The following is a 16,244-nucleotide window of genomic DNA, read 5'->3' as shown; positions in this document are numbered from 1 at the left end:
TAAATATGAACTGGATAATTTCCTATGATAGGGTTTGTATATAAGATCTCTTGTTTGGTTGTAGCATGAGAAACAGTAAAAGTACCTTTATATTGCATAATTTGAGAAGATTCAGCAGTAACCGTAATCAAGGCAGACCAGCAGTAAGTAACAGAACACTAAAGTTAAAAGTCAGACTTCCTGGAGGCATCATCAACCAGGTGATTCAGCATAAACGAAAAATGTATTTAAATGAAGTGACCATACAGTAGGACTAGAAAAAAATTTTATTTTGCCAAAACAGCCTAGACACTTTATCAAATGTTCATTCATTTGGAGCTGTGGAGATCTAAGTAGTAGTGAGTAACTAAAGGAGAACAAAGCCACAAGGATTAACTTCAGAACACATCTCCTAGCTTGCTCTTGGTGTTACTAACACGCCAATGGCTGCATTGACCATTTTTATTTGGCAAGTTTGTCCAGCGGTCAGTAAACTACAGCCCACAGTCTAAACATGGCTTGCTGCCTGTTTTTATAAAGTTTTGCTGGAACACAGCCACGTCCATTTGCTGACTCACTCATAATCTGCCTGCTTTTGCACTACAATGGTAGAGGTGATCAGTTGTGACAGACTGCATGACTCACAAAGTCTAAAGTACTTATTCTCAGGTCCTTTACAGAAAAATTTTTGTTATTCTTATTCTTGGCTGACAAATGCTGATACAGTTATGTGAAAAGCACCCTGGTATGAAATATTTCTAAGGTGTGATATCAACTGTTCGGAACAAAATAACAAAAAGGCAGCAGCATCAATTTATAAGAAATCTACCTTGAGGGGTAAACGGTTTTCTTTTTGAAGCTGAAATTCCTCCTAACACAACTCTAAGCATTGTTCCTGAGTCTGTGCTCAGATATCAGTTTGTGTTCCTGAACATCAAAGATGAAGATGTTTATAAGCAAATGTCTATGTTATTAATATCTGGTAACAGAAATCCCACAAAGTTGAGAAAATATTTTGGTATGAAAGCAAAAAAACATATTTATGACCAAAATAAGTCATTTTAAGACCATTGTCCAAAGAATTTACATTATATATCTCAGAAAAGTAAAAACACATTTCAAATTTATGCTCTGGCCTCAACAGGACACTAGCCAGAACTTTAGCCGAGCATGGTGCCTGGTGTACAGTGTCTTCTCGTCCCAGTACCTGAGGTTGCTGACATCAAGGGGTGGGCATGTGATGGCACCAATTGTGGTATGTCACCTCTAGAAGGACTGATGCTGAAGCTGAAGCTCCAGTACTCTGGCCACCTGATTCGAAGAACTGACTCATTAGAAAGACCCTGATGCTGGGAAAGATTGAAGGGGGAGAAGGGGACGACAGAGGATGGCATCACTGACTCAATGGACATGAGTCTGAGCAAGCTCCAGGAGATGGTGAAGGACAGAAAAGCCTGGCATGCTGCAGTTCATGGGGTCACAAAGAGTCAGACATGACTGAGCAAGTGAACAACCACCACAAGCTCTACACCCAGCCTTTTAGACTCTGTGATGACAGAATTCTGCAGACCTCCCATCTGCTTTGCTAGCTGGCTTCTTGTGCCAATAGGATGTGTATGGGAGACACCGCAAGTCAGGGTGACAGAGGAGGGACTCACTGTTTCTTTTAGTGGTGCCCCAGCTTTGGCCCTTCACTGGCAGTGGCAGCTGGTTCCAGCCTCCAGCTTAATTTTGGAAATTACTGTATTCACTTGTTCTGGAGTTCCCTATGTAACCCCATCCCCAACACCTACACTAGAAAAGCTTCTAGAGAGCCCTGACCTCCTTTGTTAAGTTCAGCCCCCAGACAGTTTCTGGGACATAGAAGACGCTGAAGAACCTGGGGTTGACTGACACAAGGTTATCCAGGGCTCTTAAAACGTTCTTGTTCGCTGCAGGGACGGGGCGCTTTCTCCTACAGAAGGGTTGGGGGCGGGGCAGGTGGGGGGTAGGGAAGTGGGAAGCTAGTAACCACTCTCCTCTACCTTACTTTCCCCACTTCCTCCATACCCTCTCCTCGCGCCCATCCTTTCCTGGCCCTCCTCCCTCCTCCAACCTGCTCTGTTCCTCCTTTTCCCCTGCTCGCCCTCCGTCTTCCTACCGGCCCTTCCTTCACAGCCCTCGGTCACGTGTCCAACCCGAGGGCGCAGTCAGCGTCGCGCGCGCAGGCGCTGGAGCGCATAGGGACCCCACCGCCAGCGAGGCGGGAGGATGGCGCTCGTGGGGCTGCCCTTGGTGCTGTTATTCTTGGTTGGGGACTCGGCAGGTAATGGTCACCAGTGGGCTTGGCAGCCAAGGGAAGCGGAAGAGTTACCTGGGGGGGGGGGGGGGGGGCGGGGCGGGGGGGGGGGGGGGGGGGGGTCTCATCGCTTCTCGGCCTTTTGATTGAGATCAAGTGTAGACGGGGTCTCGCTAACGACTGCCCCTCCCCGCACCCGTTACTGGCGGTTGCAGGCCCGCCCCGCGGTTGTCTAAGGACATGAACCTGGGGGTGTGCGCGGGTGACATTGTGGAGCCACAGTGTTGTTGCTTGGGCGTTTCTAGTGACCCTGCTGCCTGCGCTTTCTCCCTTAAAGCAGATTTTCTGGAGTCCAGGATCAGGAGTCAAGTTTTTATGTACCCGGGGCCCTACAGAACCTTGGCAGGAGATGTACAGGAGTCAGGAATTGTGAATGCCAAGTGTGCCAGGCACTCGGGCTCATGAGAAAAGGGCCTCAGGCCAGCCAGACTTGACACCCACTTTAAAATGAAGTTAAAATGGTAACATCTAGTGGTAAACTTTGTATTTATTCTCCTGAGCAACAAAAGAAAGCAATATCGTGAATTTTTGAGTTATTTCTCTGACTTTTGGGTTCCTTTAGCTGGGAAAATTGATTTTTTGTTTCTTAAATACTGTGATGGAAGAGAGGGGAAATGGTCCCTGATGGTGGAGGGCTGTGGAGGGATCCTGAGGCATTAGGGAAGTCCTGGGGGCAGTAGTTAGGGTCTTCCTGCAGCCATTTTTCTGAATTAGCTGGTGCTCACATCTCTTGGCTGGCATGCCTTTGAGGTAGGTGTCGGTCAGTACGGGCTGTGGGTTCATCTTCCGCTGGCTCTGAATGTCCTGCTGCATACAGGGACCCATTCTGCTGGGACTAAAGCGGCACTAAGTTCTGTCGCAGCTGAAGCGCCATCCGATTCCTCTTGGAAGCCCCCCTCAAGGAACAGTAGGTGGACCATGGGACATGGCCTCTTCTGCTGTTGTTCCAAGGGTTGGGTAAGCATTCTCCCACTGAGGCTCAGGGAAGGTTCTCTCTGATCTCTAAACGTCCACTGGCTCCTCAGGAAGTGGCTGGTAGGGTGAGGGGAGAGGATCACCAACCCTGAGGAAGGCATGAGAGCCTCTTTTCTGACTTTTGTTATGTAGCTCCAAAGTCTTCTCTCAAGCAGACCTATTAGAGTGGTCAGTTGTAGAACTGGTACCAAACATTTTCTGTGTGGCTGTTAAGAGAGGTGTCAGAATACAACTGAATATACTTTCTAGAAGTTCTTCAAAAGCTGGACATGGGAGAGAAAGGGAGAAGGTGCAGCTTGTATACATTACAAGCTGGATTTTGAAAACCCCTTATGAAGAAGAATTGACCTTAATCATATCCTTTAAAATGTCTGTTTTCTTCTTGCAGCCTCTTTGAATGCTCAATTTAGTCAACATTCAGAACATAGAACAGTAAGTAAGAAACCACTTTTACTGTTTCTACTAATACAATGAAGCCCACAAAGGTTGGAGTTGGAGACTGGTTTTCAGGTCTGACCTGCCACTTTGGAAACAGTTGACTGAATCTTTAGAAATCAGATTATCAGAAAGGCTTTTTGATACAGTGTAAATTTTGGTTGAAAAAGGCTTGGTCTTTGGGACTTCCCTGGTGGTCCAGTAGCTAAGACTTAGAGCTCCCAATGCAGGGGGCCAGGGTTTGATTCCTGGTCAGGGAAACGCATGCCGTAACTAAGAGGTTGCATGTCACAAACAAGATCCCACATGCCGCAACCTGGCACAACCAAATAAATAAATAATTTTTAAAAAGAAAGGAAACAGTGCAGACCTTGGGAGCCTCAGGGCTTTGTTTCCTTTGATGATTCAGAAGGTCCTGGGCCTAATAATTATACGCTGTACAAAACATTTTATGTATATTAATAAATTAGATTGTGTGAAAGTAAAGGAAGACCAACCAAATGAGAACAAGAAAAAGGAGTTATTCAACATGTACCCCAGTGTTCATTGCAGCACTATTTACAATAGCTAAGACATGGAAGCAATCTAAATGTCCATGGACAGATGAGTGAAAAAATAAGATTACACACACACAAACACAGAGGAATATTGCTCAGCCATAAAAAAGAATAAAATAATGCCATTTGCAGCAATATGGATAGACATAGAGATTATCATGTTAAGTGAAGTAAGTCAGAGAAAGACAAATATCATGTGATATCATTTAAATGTGAATCTAAACTATGACACAAATTAACCTATCAATGAAACAGAAACAGACTCAGATATGGAGAACAGGCTTGTGGTTGCCAAGTGGGAGGGGGAGGGAAGGATAAATTAGGAGTTTGGGATTAACATATACACACTCATATATATATATATATAACAGATAAACAAGAAGGACCTGCTGTATAGCATGGGGAACTATATTCAATGTCTATTAGTGATCTGTAATGGAAAAGAATCTAGAAAAGAATCACTTTGCTGTACACTGAAACTAACATAACATTGTAAATAACTATATGTCAATTATCTTAAAAAGTTAATTTTAAAAGAAAGAGCTAGTTATTCAGAGCTTGATGTAGCAAGTGAGTCAGTCATGTCACTTGTGTTTTAGCTGAGACTCAAAGGCAGAGGAGTGGTAAAGCTTTATAATGGGAAAAAGGGAAGGCATCACGTGTGCCTTGATTGAGGCTGTTGGCATGGGGAGGCTGGAGGTGGGAAACTAAAGGCAGGCATAGTATGTGAATGATTCAGAGGGCATATTTGGATTTTTCTAATTGGGCCTGAATTGGAAGCAGGGGTAAAATTTAAGGAAAATATCAGTTGTTAATTAAGTCTTGGACATTTTGGGCCAACTGTTACATAGCTTACTGTTTGACTACCTGGATGTCACTAGAGATAGCTATCTGATTTCTTACAAGTCTGATTTCTTACAAGTCCTTCACAGCATGTTGGCTTCCTGGACTGGTTATTCTAAATAATGGGTTGGTTTCCTGGCTAGCTTGCTAAGGTTTTGGGTCATCAGTTCAGTTCAGTCGCTCAGTCGTGTCTGACTCTTTGTGACCCCATGAATTGCAGCATGCCAGGCCTCCCTGTCCATCACCATCTCCCGGAGTTCACTCAGACTCATGTCCGTCGAGTCAGTGATGCCATCTAGCCATCTCATCCTCTGTCATCCCCTTCTCCTCCTGCCCCCAATCCCTCCCCAGCATCAGAGTCTTTTCTAATGAGTCAACTCTTCGCATGAGGTGGCCAAAGTACTGGAGTTTCAGCTTTAGCATCATTCCTTCCAAAGAAATCCCAGGGTTGATCTCCTTGCAGTCCAAGGGACTCTCAAGAGTCTTCTCCGACACCACAGTTCAAAAGCATCAATTCTTCGGCGTTCAGCCTTCTTCACAGTCCAACTCTCACATCCATACATGACCACTGGAAAAACCATAGCTTTGACTAGACGGACCTTAGTCGGCTAAGTAATGTCTCTGCTTTTGAATATGCTATCTAGGTTCTTTTTTTTTTTTTTAGGTTCTATTTTAATATCTGGTCTGACACTGTCCATTTTTACATGCAATCTCTGTTCTCACAATGACCTTGTAAAATAAATAGAGATGATTATTTTACATACATGGATATTGACCTCAGTGGGTAAGGTAACTGAGTATTCATGTCAGTGTAGACATGAAGGTTTCCAGAAAACCTTCCCACCCTATTTCCTTCCTCCAAAGTAGACATAAATGCACTTTCTCTTTGTTTCCATTCAAACTATACTGCATCATCATCATTACCATACTAGTGTAGGGGAGGAAAAAAATCTTCCCTCTGCCCTTCTAAGTTTTCAGCTGGGGCCTATACAACAAAGGAGAGATTAACCAGAGAAAAATAAACAAATGTTTATTAACAAGTGTATTGTGCATACACATGGGAGTACTCAGAAATGTGTAACTCAAAGAGGGGGCTTAGAAATCTGCCTTACCTTGCATATTTAACAGAAAGCAATAAATTTGTGAAAGATACACCCAACTGATTGCAGTTCCAGAGAATAGCAAGGAGAGGTAAAAAGGCCTTCTTAAAATGAGCAATCCAAAGAAATAAAGGGGAAAAAAAAGAATAGGTAAGACTAGAGATTTCTTCAAGAAAATTGGAGCTATCAAGGAAATATTTTGATTCAAGGATGGGGATGATAAAGGACAGAAATGGTAAGGACCTAACAAGCAGACGAGATTAAGAAAAGGTAGCAAAAATACACAGAAGAACTATACCAAAAAATTTTAATGAGCCAGATAACCACAATGGTGTGATCACTCACCTAGAGCCAGACTGGAGTGTGAGTGAAGTCAAGTGGGCCTTAGGAAGCACTACTATAAACACAGCTAGTGGAGGTGATGGAATTCCAGCTGTCCTAAACTATGATGCTGTTAAAGTGCTGCACTCATTAGGTCAGCAAATTTGGAATACCCAGTCTTGGCCACAGTGTTTCCACAGGACTGGAAAAGGTCAGTTTTCATTCCAGTCCCAAAGAAGGGCAATACCAAAGAATATTCCAACTACTGTACAATTGCACTTATTTCAGATGCTAACAAGGTAATGCTCAAAATCCTTCAAGATTGGCTTCAACAGTACATGAACCAAGAACTTCAAGATGTACAAGTTGGGTTTAGAAAAGGTAGAGGAACCAGAGTTCAAATTGCCAACATTCGTTGGCTCATGAAGAAAGCAAGGGAGTTTCAAAAAACTTCTGCCTCATTGACTACACTAAAGCCTTTGACTGTGTGGATCACAACAAGCTAAGGAAAATTCTTAGAGACACAAGTTCCAAACCACCTTACCTGTCTCCTGAGAAACTTGTATATGGGTCAAGAAGCAACAGTTAGAACTGGAAATGGAACAACTGACTGGTTCCAAATTGGGAAAGGAGTACGTAAAGGCTGTATATTGTTACCCTGCTAATTTAATTTATATGCAGAGTATATCATGTGAAATGCTGGGCTGGATGACTCACAAACTATAATCAAGATTGCTGGGTAAATATCAGCAACCTCAGATATGAGATGATACCACTCCAATGTGAAGAGAAACTAAAGAGCCTTTTGATGAGGGTGAGAGAGGAAAGTAAAAAAGCTAGCTTAAAACTCAACATTCAAAAAACTAAGATCATGGCATCTGGTCCCATCTTCATGACAAATAGAAGGGGAAAAAGTGGAAGCAGTGACAGGTTTTATTTTCTTGGGCTCCAAAATCACTGTGGCTGGGGACTGCAGCCATGAAATCAAAAGATGCTTGTTCCTTGGAAGGAAAGCTATGACAAATCTAGCCAGTGTGTTAAAAGCAGAGACATCACTTTGCCAACAAAGGTCCATATAGTCAAACCTATGGTTTTTCCAGTAGTTGTGTACAGATGTGAGAGATCATAAAGAAAGCTGAGTGCCAAAGAATTGATGCTTTCAAATTGTGATGCTGGAGAAGACTCTTGAGAGTCCCTTGGACAGCAAGGAGATCAAAGCAGTAAATCCTAAAGGAAATCAACTCTGAATATACACTGGAAGGACTGTTGCTGAACCTGAAGTTCCAATATTTTGGCTACATGATGCAAAGAGCTGACTCACTGCAAAAGACCTTGATGCTGAGAAAGATTGAAGGCAAAAAGGAGGAGGAAGCAGCAGAGGATGAGATGGTTAGATAGCATCTTCGACTCAATGGACATGAATTTAAGCAAGCTCTGGGAGACAGTGAAGGACAGAGGAGACTGGCATGCTATAGTCCATGAGGTTGCAAAGAATTGGACATAATTTAGGGACTGAATAACAATGTTTGTAGATAAATGACAGGACAAAGGAAAATTGTTTTAGGCTTCCAAGAGTGGCAAACAGTAAGAAGATAAATAATGGGAGGAAACTAATGGAATAAAGTTTATTTGCAGGTTCTTTAGGTGCCATTTCTGGGCTGATAAGAAACCAGAATAATTTCTAGTAAATGAGAATTTATATTCTGCCTTTAGGCATAAAAGGGGAAGTCAAAACTGCTCGTTGACTGCCTTTAGCTCCAAGTAATGTCTATGTCAAGGAGCCATATTTTGGGGTGACATAGACTGAGTTTCTTTCAACAGTAAAGGATACCAATCAGTGTTCTAAATTCTTTATATAGAATCACTCACTTAATCTTTTACAGCACTAACAGTGGGTACCATTCTTATCTCTCTGGCCAAGGTCACATGGAAATGGTGAAACTGTAGTTCCAATCTATGCATCTGACTCCAGATCCAGTGCTTTTAATTACCCCATCATAGCAATGGATTGTAATTGTCTGTCTCTCCCTAGTAAACTGTATATTTTGTGATGTCTTATTGTTTGGTGCCAGATTTTCAGCACTTAATGGGTACCTGTCAGGAAGCATTTAACAGGAGGCTTCTTGTGTGCTGTTTTGGATCTGTCATGAATCCTGTGTTCCTCATTAATTCCTGAATATTCAGGAATTAAGAGGAGTGGCAAACCACTCCTGGGGCTGAGGAATGCATGCATTTCCTTGTTAGTTTTTCCATAGGTGATAAGTAACTATTTACGACCCTCTTCCTTTTTATGAACCATACAGTAAAAGTGATTATTTACGACCCTCCCTCTTTGATATGGATTGCCTTATGTTTCCTTGATAATTTGTAAATCTGGACGTTTGATCATTATCTTTGCTGAACAAGCCACCTTGTAAGACAGTATATATACCCACACTATGTAGAATAAAACACCCTTGTTCCATCAGAGCTTGGGTCCCCGTGTCTGTCTTTCTTTTTCTTTCTGGCTAATTCTTTGGAGTGCAGAAGCCCGCTGAGCTCACTTTCTTGCCCGGGCTTGAAAGACCCTTGTTGAGAGGGCGCCCTGTGCCTGCGTGAAGCAGTGCAAGCTCCGTGTCAAGGGCTTTATTGGTTTTCTGTGTAAACCAAGGAATATCAGCCTCTTTCTCTCTCTCTTTTACTTTCTTATCGTCAACTCCAGACCACCGGATTCTGGTCCATTAAAGGACCTCAACAGGTACCCAATAATAATTTTGCTCAGATGACTCAGTTTTTCTTGGGTGTGAATTTCTTTCAGAAAATGGGGTTAATAACAGTGAAAATTCACTCTGCAATCCTCCATTTAAGCAACTCACAAATGACCCTGTCCTTTCTCTCTGAATAATTTCCACAGGAGACCGATCACTGGTTGTAGGTTACTGTCTTGTATGACTTCTCTCCTATAAAGTGGATTATTTCCCATCAATGGAGTTATATTTTCACCAAGACTCAAGTGGCTATGTTCACAAGCCCCTTATGAGAGTTTCCAGTCTTATTTTAATTAAAAATGTAAAGACAGTATCAGTTCAGTTCAGCTGCTCAGTCGTGTCCGACTCTTTGCGACCCCATGAATCGCAGCACGCCAGGCCTCCCTGTCCGTCACCATGTCCCAGAGTTCACTCAGACTGACGACCATCGAGTCCATGATGCCATCCAGCCATCTCATCCTGGGTTGTCCCCTTCTCCTCCTGCCCCCAATCCCTCCCAGCATCAGAGTCTTTTCCAATGAGTCAACTCTTCCTATGAGGTGGCCAAAGTACTGGAGCTTCAGCTTAAGCATTATTCCTTCCAAAGAAATCCCAGGGTTGATCTCCTTCAGAATGGACTGGTTGGATCTCCTTGCAGTCCAAGGGACCCTCAAGAATCTTCTCTAACACCACAGTTCAAACGCATCAATTGGTCGGTGCTCAGCCTTCTTCACAGTCCAACTCTCACATCCATACATGACCACAGGAAAAACCATAGCCTTGACTAGATGGACCTTAGTCGGCAAAGTAATGTCTCTGCTTTTGAATATGCTATCTAGGTTGGTCATAAATTTTCTTCCAAGGAGGAAGCGTCTTTTAATTTCATGGCTGCAGTCACCATCTGCGGTGATTTTGGAGCCACAAAAAATAAAGTCTGACACTGTATCTACTGTTTCCCCATCTATTTCCCATGAAGTGATGGGACCAGATGCCATGATCTTCGTTTTCTGAATGTTGAGCTTTAAGCCAACTTTTTCAGTCTCCTCTTTCACTTTCATCAAGAGGCTTTTTAGCTCCTCTTCACTTTCTGCCATAAGGGTGGTATCATCTGCATATCTGAGGTTATTGATATTTCTCCCAGCAATCTTGATTCCAGCTTGTGTTTCTTCCAGTCCAGCGTTTCTCATGATGTACTCTGCATAGAAGTTAAATAAGCAGGGTGGACAGTATACAGCCTTGATGGACTCCTTTTCCTATTTGGAACCAGTCTGTTGTTCCATATCCAGTTCTAACTGTTGCTTCCTGACCTGCATACAGATTTCTCAAGAGGCAGGTCAGATGGTCTGTATTCCCATCTCTTTCAGAATTTTCCATAGTTTATTGTGATCCACACAGTCAAAGGCTTTGGCATAGTCAATAAAGCAGAAATAGATGTTTTTCTGGAACTCTCTTGCTTTTTCCATGATCCAGCAGATGTTGGCAATTTGATCTCTGGTTCTTCTGCCTTTTCTAAAACCAGCTTGAACATCAGGGAGTTCACGGTTCACGTATTGCTGAAGCCTGGCTTGGAGAATTTTAAGCATTACTTGACTAGCATGTGAGATGAGTGCAATTGTACAGTAGTTTGAGCATTCTTTTGCATTTCCTTTCTTTGGAATTGGAATGAAAACTGACCTTTTCCAGTCCTGTGGCCACTGCTGAGTTTTCCAAATTTGCTGGCATATTGAGTGCAGCACTTTCACAGCATCATCTTTCAGGATTTGAAACAGCTCAACTGGAATTCTATCACCTCCACTAGCTTTGTTCGTAGTGATGCTTTCTAAGGCCCACTTGACTTCACATTCCAAGATGTCTGGCTCTAGATTAGTGATCACATCATCATGATTATCTGGGTCGTGAAGATCTTTTTTGTACATTTCTTCTGTGTATTCTTGCCACCTCTTCTTAATATCGTCTGCTTCTGTTAGGTCCATACCATTTCTGTCCTTTATCGAGCCCACCTTTGCATGAAATGTTCCCTTGGTATCTCTAATATTCTTGAAGAGATCGCTAGTCTTTCCCAATCTGTTGTTTTCCTCTATTTCTTTGCATTGATTGCTGAAGCTTTCTTACCTCTTCTTGCTATTCTTTGGAACTCTGCATTCAGATGCTTATATCTTTCCTTTTCTGCTTTGCTTTTTGCTTCTCTTCTTTTCACAGCTATTTGTAAGTCCTCCCCAGACAGCCATTTTGCCTTTTTCATTTCTTTTCCATGGGGATGTTCTTGATCCCTGTCTCCTGTACAGTGTCATGAACCTCAGTCCACAGTTCTTCAGGCACTCTGTCTATCAGATCTAGGTCCTTAAATCTATTTCTCACTTCCACTGTATAATCATAAGGGATTTGATTTAAGTCATATCTGAACGGTCTAGCGGTTTTCCCTACTTTTTTCAATTTAAGTCTGAATTTGGCCATAAGGAGTTCATGATCTGAGCCACAGTCAGCTCCTGGTCTTGTTTTTCTTGACTGTATAGAGTTTCTCCATCTTTGGCTGCAAAGAATATAATCAATCTGATTTCGGTGATGTCCATGTGTAGAGTCTACTCTTGTGTTGTTGGAAGAGGGTGTTTGCTATGACTAGTGCATTTTCTTGGCAAAACCTATTGGTTTTTGCCTTGCTTCATTCCGCATTCCAAGGCCAAATTTGCCTGTTACTCCAGGTGTTTCTTGACTTCCTACTTTTGCATTCCAGTCCCCTATAATTAAAAGGACATCTTTTTTGGGTGTTAGTTCTAAAAGATTTTGTAGGTCTTCATAAAACCGTTCAACTTCAGTTTCTTCAGCATTACTGGTGGGGGCATAGACTTGGATTACGGTGATATTGAATGGTTTGCCTTGGAGACGAACAGAGATGATTCCGTCATTCTTGAGATTGCATCCAAGTACTGCAGTTCGGACTCTTCTGTTGACCATGATGGCTACTCCATTTCTTCTGAGGGATTCCTGCCTGCAGTAGTAGGTGTAATGGTCATCTGAGTTAAATTCACCCATTCCAGTCCATTTTAGTTTGCTGATTCCTAGAATGTCGACGTTCACCCTTGCCATCTCTTTTTTGACCACTTTCATTTGCCTTGATTCATGGACCTGACATTCCAGGTTCCTATGCAGTATTGCTCTTTACAGCATCGGATCTTGCTTCTATCACCAGTCACATCCACAGCTGGGTATTGTTTTTGCTTTGGCTCCATCCCTTCATTCTTTCTCGAGTTATTTCTCCACTGATCTCCAGTAGCATATTGGGCACCTAATGACCTGGGGAGTTCCTCTTTGGTATCCTATCATTTTGCGTTTTCATACTGCTCATGGGGTTCTCAAGGCAAGAATACTGAAGTGGCTTGCCATTCCCTTCTCCAGTGGACCACATTCTGTCAGGCCTCTCCACCATGACCCACTCTTCTTGGGTTGCCCTGCAGGCATGGCTTGGTTTCATTGAGTTAGACAAGGCTGTAGTCCTAGTATGATTAGACTGGCTAGTTTTCTGCGAGTATGGTTTCAGTGTGTCTGCCCTCTGATGCCCTGTTGCAACACTCACCATCTTACTTGGGTTTCTCTTACCTTGGCGTGGGGTATCTCTTCACGGCTGCTCCAGCAAAGCACAGCCGCTTCTCCTTACCTTGGATGAGGGGTATCTCCTTACTGCCACCGTTCCTGACCTTCAACGTGGGATAGCTCCTCTGGGCCCTCCTGCGCTTGTGCAGCCACCACTCCTCGGGTTGCTCGTGATTATAAAGAAATAAAGCCATTTATATGAGAACTGTGTCAAATACTTTTGAGACTTACTAAAAGACAAATTCTAAAACAAAATATGTGCTCTTGAACTAGATTTAGGTAAAACCTTGGAAGGAAAGTTATGACCAACCTAGATAGCATATTCAAAAGCAGAGATATTACTTTGCCAACAAAGGTCCGTCTAGTGAAGGCTACGGTTTTTCCAGTAGTCATGTATGGATGTGAGAGTTGGACTGTGAAGAAAGCTGAGTGCCGAAGAATTGATGCTTTTGAACTGTGGTGTTGGAGAAGATCCTTGAGAGTCCCTTGGACTGCAAGGCGATCCAACCAGTCCATTCTAAAGGAGATCAGTCCTGGGTGTTCTTTGGAAGGAATGATGCTAAAGCTGAAACTCCAGTACTTTGGCCACCTCATGCGAAGAGTTGACTCATTGGAAAAGACTCTGATGCTGGGAGGGATTGGGGACAGGAGGAGAAGGGGACGACAGAGGGTGAGATGGCTGGATGGCATCACTGACTCGATGGACATGAGTTTGAGTGAAGTTCGGGAGTTTGTGATGGACCGGGAGGCCTGGTGTGCTGCAATTCATGGGGTCACAAAGAGTCGGACACGACTGAGTGACTGAACTGAACTGACTGAACTGAAAACAATAGTAAATAATTAGGGAATTGTATTTTAATTGTACATTGCCTTGTTGTAACCATGTCTCTAAATTCTTGCCATATTTAAAAGTGAGTAGTTTTACCCCCAGGAGATATGTAGACTGTCATTTTGATTGTCATGACCAGGGAGTTGTTGCTGGCATCTGGTAGATAAAGAACAAAGACAATACTAAAACATCCTACAATGTACAGGACAACCTCACACAGCAAAGAATTATCTGGTCCAAAATATGAGTGCAGTTGAGAAATCCCTTCTAAACAAAACTAAACAAGAAATCATAGGTGATTTATTATGGGTATGATTTTTGCAGTGATAGTATATAGAACTCAATTAGTTGAAACATTAATAGGAAAAGTCTTAGGTCTGGTGTCAGGTAGGATTAGATTCAGCTGCAAGTAACATGGATTCTAAATAACAGCTCACAGAGCTGCCATCTTAGGATGTGGCCTTTGTCGTCCTGGTCTATAAAGGGAAGGGTTTCATGCACCCAAGAACAAGATAGAGGAATGGACAAAGGAGACTAAAAATTAGGGGAAGCAGAGGACAGGCTCAAATTTTCCTTTAAAGGAGGTCCTCATAAGCAACTATACAATAATCCCATTTGTATCTGGTCAGCCTAATCTTGATCGTGTGGTCATACCTACCTGCAAGGGAGGTTCTCAGTGTAAGTGGTATTACCCCTGGCCCTGTGCCTTGTCATTGTCTTACATCAAAAAGATTGGCAATCCTATTTTCTTTTATGTTTTAAGAGAAAATGCTTAGGGTATGTATTTTTTGTTATTGTTTCCCTGCTTTAATTGACTTTTTCAATAAAATGACCAATTACAAGTCGTCCTAATCTCATTGGAAAAAGGGTATCTAGTCTCCTGTGGAAGCTGTCCTGGAAGCCATCATCTTAGTAAGCCTAGAGCAGGAAGAGCACATCAGGCTCCTAGAAGGAGATAGAAGCCTGAACGAAGGATGGAAAGGGTCAAAAGTTTCTCTTTAGTTCAGAGTTTGGCCAATGCCCTGTCCTACTTAGGTCTCTATGAATCCACATGATATGAAGGAAGAGGTATATTCCATTTATTCAGAGTACTAAACACTTGTTCTGAAGTGAGGAAAGACGATCACTATCACTAAAACAAAACAAACACAGCAGCTCACATATTCAGCCTGTTATTAGAGTGAGCCTCTGCACGCTATGGTGTGAACACTGTGCCCAGTTCTGGTCCTGGTCCTGCTGGAGACTAGAGGCTGTGAGCAAGACATATTACCTCTCTGGCCTCAATTCCATTGAATCTGAGGGTGGAGTTCCATGATTCAATATCAGTTTGTAAGGGCTGCTGTAATAAAGTCACAAACTGGGTAACTTGAACAACAGAAACGGGTTGTCTCACAGTTCTCAAGGCTGAATGTCCAAACTCAAGGTGTCAGCAGGGTTTGTTCCTTCTAAGGGCTGGGAAGGAGAATCTGTTCCATTCCTCTCTCCCAGTATCTGGTAGTCTCAGGCATTCCTTGTCTTGTAAATGGCATTCTCTTGGTGTCTTCACATGATCTTCTCTGTGGGTGTGACTCTGTTTCCAAACTTTCCCTTTTATAAGAACACCAGTCATATTAGATTAGGACCCACTCTCCTAAACTTATTTTAACATAATTTCCTATATAAAGACCCTAATTCCAAATAAGGTCACATTCTGAGGTGCTAGGGGTTAGGACTTTAACACATCTCTCTGAGTGGACACAGTTAAACCCATAACAATCCCGAAGGCTAATTCTGAACGTATTACTTTCTTTAATGATGTTGTTCAAATGCCAGTATATTAAAAGTCCAGAGAAAAAGATTAGATTCATGAGAATGTCTGGGTGTTATGCCAAGGGATTAGGTGCAATGAAACAGGCTATTCTCATGTAGGTGGTAGTGAAGAGCAAGTTAGGAAGCTGGAGGATAGATAGTTAAGTAGGTTTGGTGGCAAGTCTTGGACTTTCATTTTAAAAATCAGCTATATTGAACCTTCTTTTGAGGTCCTTTTCTTACATAGAAGATATTGATCCATTGCTTCAACACACCATCTGATTTTTGTATTAGAAAAAACATATTTTTGTGTGGAAAAAACAATCTTTTTGTAGGATATTTCCAGGAAATCTAGGGAAACTTAGGGCTTTGTCTTCCTCTAAACTGCTGTATGATGAGAATATCTCAAGTTATTCTCCAATTTCTGTCTTCCTTTCTCTTTTCTAGCCAAACTGCGATCAGTATAAATTACCAGGATGTCCCAGGGACTTTAGCCCTGTGTGTGGAAGCGACATGTCCACTTATCCCAATGAGTGTATTCTGTGCATGAAAATCAGGTAACAATTTTATAATATAAACTAGGCACATTTTCTTTAGTTCTTCTCTTGCATTTTGATTACTTAGCAAGTTGTGACTCTTCTTGGACATAAGAATCAAATGTGACATAAGTAGCTCTGTTTTAAGACTGACATTTAAAAAGACCCAGAATCTTTCAGTGTGTTTTCTAGGTCAAGGTTAGAAAAAGAAGTGTGTGATTAATCAATT

General features: G+C 42.4%; 2 protein-coding genes across 5 annotated transcripts in view; one reads left to right on the top strand and one right to left on the bottom strand.

The window, feature by feature from the left end:
- The window catches only part of LOC101111099 (RE1-silencing transcription factor-like), a 122,580-nt gene that overhangs the window by 54,923 nt on the left and 51,413 nt on the right, over positions 1-16,244 (bottom strand). The gene's annotated exons all lie outside the window — the stretch shown is intronic.
- Positions 2,197-16,244, top strand: part of LOC105611516 (serine protease inhibitor Kazal-type 2-like) — a 25,257-nt gene continuing 11,209 nt past the window's right edge. For all 4 annotated transcript variants that reach the window (XM_027971023.2, XM_042251436.2, XM_042251437.1 and 1 more), the window contains exons 1-3: positions 2,197-2,284; positions 3,681-3,724; positions 15,927-16,036. In XM_027971023.2, the coding sequence (XP_027826824.1) occupies positions 2,230-2,284; positions 3,681-3,724; positions 15,927-16,036 (209 nt within the window). In that variant the 5' untranslated portion in view covers positions 2,197-2,229. The remainder of the gene's footprint in view (positions 2,285-3,680; positions 3,725-15,926; positions 16,037-16,244) is intronic.

Source organism: Ovis aries, chromosome 6 (assembly GCF_016772045.2).
Source record: "Ovis aries strain OAR_USU_Benz2616 breed Rambouillet chromosome 6, ARS-UI_Ramb_v3.0, whole genome shotgun sequence".
Lineage (NCBI taxonomy): Eukaryota > Metazoa > Chordata > Mammalia > Artiodactyla > Bovidae > Ovis > Ovis aries.
Note: the sequence above shows the minus strand (reverse complement) of the source record. Positions and strands in the feature narration are given on the sequence as shown.